At 36.7% G+C, this 14,820-nt stretch overlaps 1 protein-coding gene and 1 long non-coding RNA gene across 3 annotated transcripts in view; one reads left to right on the top strand and one right to left on the bottom strand.

The window, feature by feature from the left end:
• Positions 1 to 432: 432 nt before the first annotated feature.
• The window catches only part of LOC140346084 (double-stranded RNA-specific editase 1-like), a 74,793-nt gene continuing 60,405 nt past the window's right edge, over positions 433 to 14,820 (top strand). The window contains exon 1 of one of the 2 annotated variants that reach the window (XM_072432330.1): positions 433 to 709. In XM_072432330.1, the coding sequence (XP_072288431.1) occupies positions 487 to 709 (223 nt within the window). In that variant the 5' untranslated portion in view covers positions 433 to 486. The remainder of the gene's footprint in view (positions 710 to 14,820) is intronic. The other variant, XM_072432356.1, reaches the window with a different exon arrangement.
• Positions 11,734 to 13,206, bottom strand: LOC140364683 (uncharacterized). The gene is made up of 4 exons (XR_011927728.1): positions 12,996 to 13,206; positions 12,512 to 12,659; positions 12,166 to 12,324; positions 11,734 to 11,845 (listed from the first exon to the last, which is right to left on the bottom strand). It is a non-coding gene; the product is annotated as an uncharacterized lncRNA (long non-coding RNA).

The following is a 14,820-nucleotide window of genomic DNA, read 5'->3' as shown; positions in this document are numbered from 1 at the left end:
TAATAATAATAATAATAATACAAAAAATATATTATAACAATAATCTGTCAGCTTTATAAATCTAAAAAAAAAATGTATTGCATTGCCTTATATTTCTTAATAACATCTTCAAATCTTATCCCATTCATCATTACTGTGCCATTGCAATGTACGTACACAAGTCTTCCGTGCGTAAGCCTCGCGCCTCTCGCCACTAAAGTGATGACTCCATACCTGCTTTTTAATTCAAGTCGAAAGCAACACCTGGCTATAATTACGTGCGCTGTTTCTGTAGAAAAACACTGCGTCGCACATGCCTTAAAAACATAAAAACATGTTTTACCCAGGCTGTCCAATCGGCGCGCCTTCTGGTGTCTCGTGCGCCAATGTGCCCTCGTTTTCGTGCGCCCACCTTCTCGCTCCTCGTCCAATCGGATCCCTGCATTTTTGGAGCAGCCAGGAAAGACCTTGCCAGGGCAATATTACCCTGTGTGTACATTTCAGTGTATGTGTGCTTGGCGTTTCGCGTGTAGTTTGCCAAGCGCCCGGTGTCGTTTACGCAGCGCGGCGCGTCTCCATCACCACTATACGAGCCTACCGCGTTCTTCCCACCTTCCTCCTCGCCCTCATCCTCCTCCACTCCGGGTCTGCGGTTGTAGCATCATTTCGGGGCTCTCGACACTCCGCCGGGGCTCCATTCAACCACGCTCGGACACAATCGGAGCTCGCAGTAAGTGTCGCACGACATTCATCTTTGCTTCACTTCGCAGTCAGAACCCCCATTGCGATGCGTGCCACTTTACGTTTAGCTTTAGCATAGCCACGTTAGCGCTGTACCTGTCTATTGAGTCTTGTGTCACGTCAATGTTCGCACAGTTACACACATTACGGCTTGTGTGTTGTTGTATTATCTTTGTGTAACTGTTGAAGAATTGATTGAAAGTAGCGGTACACGCGTCTGCAAAGCGCTCTAGTTCGAGGCGGAAGGAGATTAGCGTTACACCAGACAAAGCCGCTTTTGTAATAACACAAACCGTAAAGGCATGCTCACTTTACGCCGAATTTAATTTTTTGCCACTATTGACAAAAGCACTCATTCACAACATTATTATACGATTTAATTCAGTGTACATTTTGACAGTGAGTTAAGTTGGATATTTTCTCTACGAGGTTCGGCGTGGCTAATGCGATATAACATAGTGAGGTCGTTTATGAACAAGTACCGCAATCGGGCATATTTAAACTACGTACAATCCGTAAACGCATTTATTTACGTTGGATGTCGGTGTATTCGACCAGTATTTAACACAACAAGCCTCTTGCAATACACCTAATTTGCTTATTTGACCAAAACGCGGCTTTTCCTCGCGTGTGCTGGTGTTTCCTGCTGGTAGTGCGGAGTTCTCGCTGTATTCCCACTGCAAATGAGGAATTACTGCAGTTGAATTGTGCATTTTTGGTTGAGTCAACAGCCTTGAGCTTATTGATAGAGGTAAACATTGAACATCGCATAGGATTTAATGTTAGATTGTAACTAAAGGCTTTACGCACGATTTTATTCAAAGGATTTGTGAATTTGAACGTCTGGATGTCCGTGGTGCAGTGGGATTTTGGCACACGCATCCAGGCGCTTGATCAAAGGGAATTGGTATTATTATTATTTTAAGTTTGCGCAGTGAAAGAAGTGGTATTGTGTGTGTTTTTGCTTGGAAAATGAGAACTAATTTGTTTTCCTGCTGAGTTAAATCCGGCAAGTACATATAAGGCAAGACAAAAAGTGTTGTAGCAGTTTTTTGGCACATGGTGTTTGAACGTGGGGCGTAAATGTCAAGGATAGAGTTGAGAAAATCCAGCTAATCCGTTTTTGAGTGGGCAGTTGTGACTTAAATTGGGTATGGAATATTTGATTTTGCCACTGCTGTTCAGAAGTCAAGCAGTTCGTAATGGCGCTTTAAACAAAGAGCCTATTGTTTACATTTTGCATCTGACTTAAATCCCTTAAAATATCTGTCTAATGAATCACTTTTTCCCCTTGTCATGATCAATCATGTTTTTTTTTTAAACGGCTTTCAATACAAACTTTCTGAACATTAGACAAACTTTCTGAACATTAGCTATACAGACTTTTGCCCACCCAACGTCATATTTGACTCTCTAGACGTTACTATTATTTTATTAATCATTGTTTTATGTAGCACCTAACACCAAAGTTCCTTTGTTTGCAAACTGTGTTCAATGACTATCGCAATAAACTTTTTCTGATTCTGATTTGTCCTGTAACCCAAAAAATGCCTAATTCTTCCGCTCTTTACTTTACATTACAGAGGCAGGCTTTAGTAGACCTCTCGACCTAAACACCTTTGAAATGACTGGATGTTGATTAAAATGTGATTAAATGCCACAGACCTGGCTGTCGAAATACAATGTCATTACAACATATTACATTGTAGTACACACAGACGTACTTACAACACCCAACTTCTAGCTATGGGGAAATAGCACATCAGTCATTGTCACAAGCCAGACGTTTGCACTATTTTTACACTTTTGCATTTGTTTGACTTGTTTCGGATACGTGAAGTTAACTGCAATTTTAGTTTAGTAGTATGTTTTTTGTGACAAATGTAAGCTTCATGTTTACTATATAAGTCACAAGGGATGTCACATTTTAGTGTTATCATTATTATGAGGAAAAACATCATGATTTAGAGATTATTCACGATTATTACTGAGACTGTGAAATCTCGTCCAACACATTACTGTTTCTCAAGTTTGTGACCAGCTTTATGGAATTTAATGACAAATGACAAAAGCAGCCAGATATAAAAGTACTATGACATTTTTTTTATATTTTAGATAACTATAGAATTTAATTAAAACCAATTTAATTTTGCTTCTAAAATAGTCACAATTATTGTACCAAATGTACAAGTGTGTTCAAATGATATACGTGATAATTTTCAATAAATTAATGTTGTTTTGCCTCTGACCTGAGTTATGGTCCTTTTTTTAAATTAATTCAATTAAATTTATTTTTGTAACGCCCAAAATCACAACAGGTTTTGTCTCGGAGGGCGACATTAAACCTACTAATGCTGTAGTTTAGATGAACATGTTCTGAATGCATTAGATTCTTATTTGAAATGATCTTGTAATACCATTATATTTCAAACGTTATTGTTCCTGGACTTATAATTCTACTGGAAAAAAAATGCTTTGTACTCAGAAAGTTACGAAACTTCATCCAGACGGTAAAGTTTGCACAAAGTAATAGTTTTGTTCATAGTTATTGAGGCAGATATAAGTTTATTGAATGAGAAGACGTGATGTGGCGTTCGCTTGTCCTCGGGCTAGAATCAGAGCTGTCAGTTGGAAGTGATTAACAACAATCAAGTCAATGTGTCCACGAGCCTTTGGCCAAATATTGATTGCTACGCTAACAACAATATTGGGCCTTTCCTGACTAGTATTAGAATGGTCTTGATCTTTGTCAGAACTAGTATAAAACATGGTAATATTTAAGAATGTGTAGTTCTTTTTGGTCGATAATTACACTCTGAAAGAGTGTTTGTCTCTGTGGTATTAAGTATTGAGTTGGTTCCTTATCAAAATTACGTTTTTAAATCTTGATATGTAATCATGATATTTTTGTAGTCCATCAGCAAAGTTTGCACAAACTGTGAAAGAACCATTAAATTAACTACAAAAGTTCAGAAATATCACATCTTCTCAGCCTAATGGCATTTTCCAAGAGGTTTCTCCTAAATTGCTTCTATTCTTCCTTTCTTTTTCTTTTGTTTTTTTGCATTTCTTCAAAACAATTACTAACACTGATTAATTGGCCACCCTTTTCAAATTAAATTATCATTGTCATCACCACCTTTTGCTTGTCTTTACCTCATTTAAACTTGCTCTCCGTGATTATCTGCATAAATAATATATGTTGCTGCATTAAAAGCCGTAGACGGCTCCCGTGTGATCACACTTGGCCAGAACACTTCGCCTGTTTGGTAAATTTATTTGTGCCTCAATTACTCCAGAGCCGTGTGCATGGCTTGGCTAAAACTAGCCACAGGCCATTTTTTTCTCCATTTGAGTCCTTCACTTAGCCTACATGCACCGAAATAGCGGGAAAAAAGACCGTAAAAAAGCATGTATGTTCACTTATCGCACGTCAAAGGGCTACAGAGGGCAAAAGGAAGAGGAGACGGCTATTAGGAGACTGGTTTTGTTAGGCTTTTATATCACTAGGCTAAAGCTAGATTGCATGAAAACTGTTGTGCCGAAGTAGCCAACTGGAAGGAGTTAGAAGAACTGGAAGAGTTGCATTCTGGTAAAGTTGGAGGCATTTTAAAGACGCAAAAGGGCAAATGCAAAATAAAATAATCTAATATTAATTTAAATACATTCTTAAGCCTGATATAAGAGTGATATCTGCTCAAGCCCTGGTCTAGTCTCAGATCTGTCCAGGTTTAGTCTAGTCCTGGTTACTACTTACAGCATGTTTAGACTTAACACACACACAATGTCTTTTTTTTTATTGTTTCCAATGCCTCAGGTGCAAAAGTCAAAACGGTTGGAACAAGCTTGGTATTTTTCCATTTGGTGAAGCGCTGCATTATGGGATTTTCATAAAGTCGCCATGCAACGGTGTGAAGGTAAACCCAAAGGACAAACAGATGAAAGATCATTTTGACATTTTAAAAGTCATACATTAATATGTAAAAGAGCAAATTTGGGTGTGGAGTGGGTGGGGAGTCGGTTGGCATACACTTTGAATCCGTAATCTTTCTGAAATGGTTTAGAAATATGTGAAAGACCAAACAACAGAGACATTCCTAATTTGCTTTTAAAACATACAGTCAAATAGATCCTCCAGTCTGTTATCAGCTTTATCAAATCAGTCTTTCTGAATGATAAAGTAAAGTAGATAGACACCCTGATAAAAAAGCACTTTATATCCAAGTTTAATGACACAAAACACAATTCATTTATTTCTAATAAATTCCCACACAATCTTCCCTTCACACGCTTCTCCTTGTATTGCCAACAGAACTCTGGCTGCGCTCCTGTCTGCCACGTCATTCATTTTTAGTGGGATTTTGAGTGATTTTAATTCTATTTCGGTCCTCTCCGGCCCCTGTCCCGCTGCTCATGAAAAGGTGCTCTGTGGACTTCTTGGACTAAATCCCATCTCAACACTGATTTTGGGGGATTAGCAAAGCGGCCGGTGGTCAATCCAGGACACCAGCGAATAAAGACCAAAAAAACATACCGGTACTGCTAATAACTACTATTTATAGCACATGGGGGGAAATTAACAGAGTATTTCCTTTTCGGATCAGGTTACTGAGCAAAAACCACAAGTGACTTTGGAAAAAAGCAGTTATTAAAGTTTCATCCTGGCTTGGTACCAGTTTTAGAGAATTTCTTCTCTGATTTACAATAGTCAATATTAACTTTTAACAATCATTGTTTGTTCAATTTAATCCATTCTGACATTCATTAAAAAAAAAAAAAAAGTATTTGCACCTTTCCTGACATTACTGCATATCGTACTGCAATGTAGGTTTAGAAACTGCATTTTATCTTCACTTGTGTTGTCGTTTTGAAATAAGGCTGCAGGATTTGGGAAACATATCTCATTGCAATTTTTCTGACAAGCATTTGCAATTCATGTTTTCTATTAAGTTCACATTTTAAACATGTCCAGGAGATTTGACAAAAAGACCAAGCTAGACCAATAAACTTACAAACTAATGAAGAATCACATGTGTTTCAGAACATGTTTTTATGGAGGAAAAATTGCAATTTTGACGAATTTCTAATTGCGTCCTTTCAAATTTCGATTCATTTTGCTGCCTTATTGTGAAATATGAAAATTGGTTTGACTTGGAAAAAAGGAAGGGTGAAGATTTTCTTGTAACTGTATGTTGTTGTGCCCCTGGGCATGTCACTCAACAATATGCACAGAGCATTTTGTGTAGATTTTGATGATTGTCCCTTTTGGAAAATGTGATCCGTCTTTCAACCAGTGCAACACTCAGGGACCCATCTCTTCATTCTTGGTCCGGATTATTTTAGCTGGAGGATTCTCTCTTTCTCCTCTTTCTTCTGTCAGTGGCTTCCCCGGGCCCCTGTCTTGACCTTGTGAAGGGTGTCGGTGTCCACAGCCGGTAAACGTTGTCAAATCTCTGCATCGTAAAACCAGTCACGCCCGCTTTGTGTCTCCTGTCCGCTCCATCCCTCCGTCCAAACATCCCTCCATCCAAACAGTGAAATGTCCCGGCTGAGTCACGCTAACAGCCGGGATAAGCCCTGGGCAAAGCAATCACCAGGTTCCCACGCTGCATAGTGGCCAATTTCAAGCACTTAACCAAGACTATAGGAAAAAAAGAGGCCAAAAATAATTCAAAAATACACTTTTATGTGGAAGATCTAGACTTGGTTTAGTCCTGGTTTAGACTCAGTTTTGACCAAGTTTAGTCTTGCTTTAATTTCTCATTTTTCCTGGTTTAGATCTGGTTCTTCAGACCTGGTAGTCTTGGTTTAGACCTGGTTTTGTTCTGGTTTAGTTCAGTTCTTGTAGGTTGTATTCCTGTTGTAAAGAGACACATTGTCTATACTTTTCAGACCAACATTATTAACAACCCTGTTCCTACAGTCATAATAAAATGTAGCCTTGGCACTTGGAAGATGTAAACACCAGAAAAGGATTACAGAGTAGGGCTGAGTGATTTTGGATATTTTTTATTGTAATTCCGAGATTATCTTAAACAGTAATAATATTACAATATTTTACCAGAGATAAACCTGAAATATGAACTGCTAAACTAATACACGAATCCCACTACTGGGCTATGGTGGCAAATCATACTGCAACTGAAAATATAAAAAGTCTTAGCAATTTAACTCTTCTACACTATTGCTTTGATAAATGTAAATTGTGACAGAAATAACTCTAGGCTTGTTTAATACAGTTTTACAGGTATAGAATACATTTTTGCTTAGATAAACCCTTAAATTAACCAAGAAGAAATAAATAACTTGGCTTTGGAATGGATAACCATTGTATAGTATTGAATGTAGTATACAGGTATTTGACTTGTACATTTGGTAAAAATAATAGTCATGTCAGTTAATTCCAATTTCTAGAGATGCTAGTAGGAATTTAAAATGTCACCAGATATTTGTAACAACCATAGTCACACATGCAAAGACATCAAGCTATAGAAATCCACTAATTACAAATAACTGGAACACCTATGTTTTCTACAGTAAGTGGTGAATGCAGTAGTGAATGCAGTAGTGAATGCAGTAGTGAATGCAGTAGTGAATGCAGTAGTGAATGCAGTAGTGAATGCAGTAGTGAATGCAGTAATGAATGCAGTAATGGTGGAGATGCCCTGTTACAATGGCCGTGTGTATTTAGACCTGGCTCTAGTCCAGGACCAAATCCACACAAAAAGGCTTGAGGGCGCCACATACTGTACTGTTAAATGTAAATGTGTGCTCTTTATAATGTGTTAAAATGAAGACAAAGAAAGAGATTTGAGGCTGAATGATTCCTAATTTTGAATAAAAAGATATGAAATGTATTTGTAATGTATTATTCTATTATTAGTAACCTTTGTAAATATATTTTTTATTATTGTGTTACTAGTTTATTTTAGTATCTCATTATCTTACAGTATTTTACTGTAGTAGCTGCTAGCTGGAGCTAACAATCATTTTGCTAATCGATTAGTCTAGTGATTATTCTTCTGATTAATTGATTAGTTGTTAATTGTTACTACATTTTTGTTTTTTGATACAAACTCTAGAATTACACGTGTCCTGTGTTGATTCGATGTAATTCCTGCTTTGTATGAGTCATTAAACATCTCTCACACGTGGCATGTTTTGGAGTCTGTTTATAGTCCAGATAACAATTATTCGATTACTACATTAGTTGAGAATGATCTCAATAATCGATTAGTTGTGATTTATCAATTCACCTGTTGCATTGGTTATTGTTGACAGGGACAGAGAATTATGATTTATTTCTGTTGTTTAAAAACAGCCAAGAAAAAAAAAATATCGATACAAAAAATATATATTTTAGTTTGTATTCTCTTCTGTTTACAAAACTCAAATCTTTTTCAATTTTAGTAAATTGTAAATTGCGGTGCTAGGAAGGACATCTGGTTATAAAATCTACTTTAGCCTAATAGCTGATTTATATGCACAATGGGATCATAATAAATTGTATGGTGATTCAATATTATCATCAAAAACACACAAATATGGAATGGACACAGGCTAAATTGAAATAGCATTTCAAATATTTAGCATTTGATCAACTTTTCTAGTCTTCTCTTTGTTGACAGCCGTAATTGCATTCTGTCATATTTATAAATTGACTGAGATGGAGTGAAAATGTGTAGCTCTGAAATCATATATGGGCTCATGAAAAATGCAGTCGACGCGGGACCCCCCTGGACCATCTCCAAAGCACTTCAGTGGGGCAGAGGCACATCACTCTTATCTTTAATGGCATCATGTCCAGGGGCAACCGCAGCTGACACGGGACAAAAAGGGACATTATGTGGCTTTTCCCAAAAAGTGGGTCGGGGACAAAACATGGACGATATAGAGTTGTTTTCAGATTAGAATGTTCCTCTTTCAGATGGAGCTGGGGCTTGTGTATCCATTCTAAAGTCTTTTGAAATGTAGGAATGTCCAAATGACGTGCAAGTGATCATTTTGTTGGCAGGAAATGGATTGTATCGCATTTTTTGTTTTGGAGATATGCAAAATTGTACATAAATAAAAATGTGTCCAAATTATATCACGATTTCTGATGGGTTGTCATAGTAACGTTTCAATTATGTCAGTGTAAACAATTCATTATAGATAATTCTGGCAATATTGCCCACCCATATCATTTAGTAGAAAAAAGGTTTAGTGGGAGTTTGACCAAAATGTGTGATGGTCCTGGATTTGACCTGGTTTACTGCAGGTTTGTTATAGTTTAATCCTGGTTTAATCCTGGTTTAGTCCTGGTTTAGTCCTGGTTTAGTCCTGGTTTAGTCCTAGTTTAGTCCTAGTTTAGTCCTTGTGTAGTCCTAGTGTAGTCCTAGTTTAGTCCTAGTTTAGTCCTGGTTTAGTCCTAGTTTAGTCCTGGATTAGCACAGCTCTTGTTGGATCGTCCCATGTCTGCAGTGGTTATTGTCTATCATACTGGAAGATGCTTTGGACCTGGTTTAGTCCTGGTTTAGTACAGTTATTTAGTCCAATGTTAGTATAAATCTATCCCGGACACCTCATTATAAAATATATACAGATGGCATATTGTATACATATATTAAGCATACATTTGATGTATTTTTGCACCTTGACGTATATGCATTCTGTCTCTTACTTCAAAAACACACTGTGCTTTGAAGTGACTTGGTGAAAAATACGAATAATGACATAAATAACATCCACTTGAATAGAACACAAGTTTTCTAAAGGTGACTGAAGTTAAGCTGATAAAATATCTCAGTAACACTAATGATGCATAGGTCTCAGAAAAGTAGAGAGTTTTGAAGAATATGGAAAGCGATGCGTGAAGATAGAAGCCTTTTGAAGTAAATAATATGATTGTCTATTTAAACTTTGCGCAAACTTTGGTGCTGTCTGCAACTTTTGTCTTTAAGCAAACTTGATCAGCAGGTCATTGCAGGTTTATGATTTGGAATTGTTGAAAAGCCAAGACTGCTGGAGATGAATATTTCTGTTTCAAAACTACGCACATTGAAATGGTTTGAAGAAAAGATGAGCGATTCATTTCAGTAATTGATACTTTACTTAAAGGCTTGTTCCTGGTTTGGGCCTACTACTTGAGACTTGTTTTGTCCCATTTCATCCTGGTTCTCTAATTACAGACACGATTAGGGCTTTTAACTTCAATTGTTGTGGTTTTTTTCATGACCAATGCTGATACCGACAATAAGATCTACCAATTCTTATATTCTGGATTTCTTATATTCCAGTCTGATTTAGTCCTGGTTGGATCCTAGGATAGTTGTTTAATTTTTCTTCTAAAACAACATACATTCTTCTTCACTTATCTTTGTAGAGTGTAGTGTAGATTGCATTGCCCTACAGTCTCCTCTTGTTTAGTGTTGGTCAATACAGTTGTGGAGGAACAAAAGGAGAGCGGTAGAAAAGTCTTTGTCATCAGATTTAGACGATCTCTGGAGGCTGCAGCACAAGCACTATATTTAAGGCATGGACCATAGTTACCAGGCAAAATGCAGCAAGAATATAAGCTTTATGTACAGAATGTACAATAATATATTATGGGAATAGAGAATGATGATAAAATAAGTAGATGCTAAGATGGTTTGTCACCTAAATGCATTGTTTTGTATAATAAGGCGCAAATATATACATTTTTTAAATTTGTTTCATCTTGGTTTAGTTACTATACCAAGATGAAGCAAATAAAAAAAAACACAAAACTTTACAATTAGATTTTGAGAAGATTGTATTAAATGTGTTTTTGCTTTAATTGAATTGAACATGCTGTGTTATGGGATAGAATTATTTATGATTCTTATGATTTGGCAAACATATAGGCCATAGGCTGTAACTCAGAATGTGGCTAGAAAATGAATTTCGCTCCCCCACATCAAGACTACTTTTCAAAAGTGGTTTTCCAATCTCAAAGATGTACTTGAGCTGGGGGAAAAAGTTCTCCGCATGATTTCTGACAGTATTTGAGAAAATAGGTGTCGAAGTTGCCAGTTTACCCAAATATGTGACAAATTGGGGTGTACACCCATCTTCATACCTTATTTTTTTCATTCTTTGATTGATTACTTCAGAAATTCAGATTCTCAGAGACATAACTACTTTCTTGGAGGATGTAAAGTGGTGAGACTCTGGGTGCTTTAGTTTATGAGCAAACGTAAGTTAAAAAAACAGTTTTAACAATTTTGCATGTTATCGTTACGCACTTGAAAACTCTTACTCCACATTTAGTATTCAACTGGATGCTTCAACAATTACAAATTATATAGTCTTGATTCATACTACACTATAAAAACAATCTAAAAGTAGTATTTTAACCCTTTCAACACCAGTTGCCCATTTGAAGAAAGAAAACATAGGCTATTGGTAAAAGTTTTATTCTATAGAACGGATATAATTTTATGTAATGTATTTTCAATATGAACAAATAATTACAATCATAAAAGCAGTATTTACATCGTGATAAACAGGCTAATTAACATGTGTATCTTTCGATCTAGTATAAGGCAAACTTTCTGCAGAATAGGATATACATACAAACAGAGGAATGATATAAGTATGATTGATGTCAAAATGTGTAAGTACAACACTGGTTTGATTTTTACCTTTTGAGGACAAATATATATCTTGGCAAATTGACAGTAAACAAAGATCAACCTCCTCGGATACATTTACCATGTTAGACAATGTCAATTTATCACTAGCACCTACACACCAAGCTAGTAAGTTATAAAGTTCAATTGGCACAATCATTCTGGCAGAGGAAACATTTAGATCCTCTGATGTAGGAGGCAGATTTACATCCATACTAGGGGCACTCTTGACCGCTTGTTTCAGTAATACACCTGCACTGTAAACTGTCCTTGAGTGCTCTCGCAGTGCTGCATCTTTACCACTTTCTGGCACCATTTCTCCATCACTACATGACATCTCAGAAACTGACATATCAGTTTCAGTTGAAAAATCCTGGTGGAGAAGTCCTGAAGTCTCCGTGGAAACCATTTCACTCAGGTTTCTTCTTGGTGGTTTGTGGAAATTCAGCTGTGGGAAGTCTCGCTGTAATCTCTTCTTCAGAAGATCGGATCTGTAAAAATTAGAGAAGGAATAGAAATTCATAAGTATTGATAGATTACTATTTTATTTGTGTTTTAGTTTTAGAATTATTTTATTTGTGTTTTAGTATCCTATGTTTGTTGTTTATTTTGTGTTGTGTTTTAACATGGTAACCACTTTTCTCACTGGGTTTTCCCTGTATAAATAAATAAAATTAATGGAAATATGTAGACTCCTGTAGCTAACAGGATTGGTTTGATCTTGAATGAAATTTCATGAATAAACATAGCTGTGATGTTTATCTGATCTTCTATTGTTTTCTTTCATAAACAATAAGAATAATTTAATTACCGGTAACTTCCATGACCAGGGTGTTTTTTGATGAATTTCTGGAACAGGGACAAGAGCTTCTTCATTCTGAGGATTTCCTGATTTTCAATCAGTTGTGTCCGGATGACAGTGTCACAAAATACTGTATATGCATCGCCGTACTCCCAGACTTTAGGTCACCTGTATAAAGCAAGTGATTGGTCAGTGATTGAAATATACTAGCTCACTACAAACAGAAATTTGCTTTGATTCAAACGTCTTTAAAATTATTGTGTAGTCATTACAATAATTTTCAATTAAATTATGAATTTATCTAAATATAAATATATGGAAATATATATATTTTATTTGATTACCAAAATGTTACCTTTCATCACTTGTCTTCTTTGTCAGAAAGCTATTCTTTGTAACACCTCTTGTGATAGAGGTGCCTTCAATGGCAACACAATCTTTACCTCTGGTACACATCAGGATGGATTCATCTGCTCTTGATTCAGCTGCTTTGACCAAACTTCCTAGTAAAGGAGAAGTAAAATAATTTCAATCAAGGGTGAGCACAATCAGTAAACAATCGCAAAAGTTCTCACATCATCATACAGTCTTATATACATTACATCTACACCTACATGTAATAAACTAGGCACATATTCCTATAGTGATCTGTTCTTCTGTATCTACCTATGGATCTTCCTGCGTTGCATCAATGAAATTTCCCCATGTGGGACAATAAAGGAATATATTATCTTATCTTATCTATGTATATTTTGGCCAACTTATTTCACTGTGATTAGTCCTATTTACCACGAGCAAGAGAAAACACACATGCAAGAATCAATATATAATCTACTCACCAGCAGTTAAAGTTTCAGCTTGGACCAATTTATCTTTCTTTGTCTTGTGAGCCTCTTTGATACAGCGATCAACCTTCTTGCAAATGATGCAAACTGCAGGAAGTACATCGCTTGACTTTTTAGATGATTTTGTCTTTACATCTGTGGTAGATCTCAGTCGTTTGGGAGATGGTGGCAGAGTTGATGTGGTAGATTCACCTTCTCACCCTCGCCATGCTGCCCACAGACCGACTGTTTTGCCGCAAGCTTTTCAGCACTAGTAATTCGTTTCTTGTCAATGGAACGTCTATAGCATGTAGGGTGAAACGTCTATAGCATGTAGGGTGAAAGCCTGGCTTGTTACTCTCCAGAAAATAAGAAAGATTTCCGTCCGAAGAAGCCACAGAAGACGTAGGATAGTTTTGTTTGGCGAAGTCGTCATCGTGTACACAAACAGCTGCCGCTAACGCGCGGTCTATTCCATCGATTTCTATCCACTTCCGAGCACAAGTCACCAGCTTCCTCCAGCGGACAACAGCCAGTGGCTGTGTTTGTTCTTTTTCTACCGATGAAATGTGTGTGATGCACGTGTAATCCATATTTTCATAGCGTTTTCTATCGGCTCGAGAGACAACATGCCGGTCCACGGGAGCAGCCATGTTTGATGTTGTTGAGGTAATCTCTCCCCTGATTGGCTGATTCAGAGGCGGAATGATTCAGGCGTAGGAAATTGCGCTATCAGGCTGAGAATATAGTTCCGCATTTAAGTTATCGCCGTAAAAAAACTGGCGCGATGCGAGTGGAGAACTTTTGGTCATGAGCTAATGGTACAATGATAATTTTATATTTGAAGTAATTTTTTAGTCTTGTGACAGGTGTAGCGAACTTGAACGATACAGGCTACAACCTATGGCCTAATAGCCTTTTTCCGCACGTAGCATTCAAGTTGGCAAATTTGTATAAAAGTTATTTTCTAATAGTCATTTATGTTATGGGTTGATGTTTTTTTAATAGTTCTTAACTCCTGATTTTCTTAGCGTTCCCACATTGTCAGGGCAAAGAATCCAATTTATCCAGTTTATGTCAATAGTTTTTTTGTGATCGAAAGACAACTCCAAAAATCTTGGTTGTTGATTTGAAATTCCTTTTGCCAAAACGCACATTAATAGAAAACCTGAATAAAGTTTTCCTTCACAAACATGCCAACCATCTTTAAAAACATGAGAGAAAACACAGCTGAATCTATTAATGTATCTATGGTTGCTAAATACTAAATTTGGTTTTACGCTTCTCTGCTAAGTACCGTTTGATTCTATGGTGCTTTCAAGTTTGTGGTTGGGTCTGGAAATCCCATTACTGCCACAAATATTAGACCGCACTAAAATTACAACTAACCACATAGAAGTATCAGTATTTGTCTTATGTTTTTGGGGCCTCAAGCTATTTTTTATTCCAGTTTTAGAACTTGTAATATATTCTGTAATCAGCCTTTTCCTGTATTTGAATAACTTTATGGTTTAAAAAAATCCTAGCTAACCACTGAAGTGAAAATATTACCACAAGTATGCGCTAGTATCTTAAAAAATCCCCATTTAAATCAAAGGGAGGCTAACGCTACATGCTAATGGGCAGTAATTTCAATGGTTTCCGTCAAAAGCCACATGAAGCGCAAACTGTGGCTAACGTTTGGGACATTTTTGCGGTTAGCGAACTGCCTTGTCCTGAGAAAGCAGCCAAACTAAACTAGAATAAGAAGAAAACAGTGGTTTAAGAGATCGACAACAGGCAATTTTAGCTTTTTGGAGCCAAGATATTTGCTTAAGTTATAGCCTTTCATTTCAATGTA

Source organism: Eucyclogobius newberryi, unplaced genomic scaffold, assembly GCF_026437365.1.
Source record: "Eucyclogobius newberryi isolate DKJ021-1_F unplaced genomic scaffold, fEucNew1.0.hap1 SCAF_1, whole genome shotgun sequence".
Taxonomy (NCBI): domain Eukaryota; kingdom Metazoa; phylum Chordata; class Actinopteri; order Gobiiformes; family Gobiidae; genus Eucyclogobius; species Eucyclogobius newberryi.
Note: the sequence above shows the minus strand (reverse complement) of the source record. Positions and strands in the feature narration are given on the sequence as shown.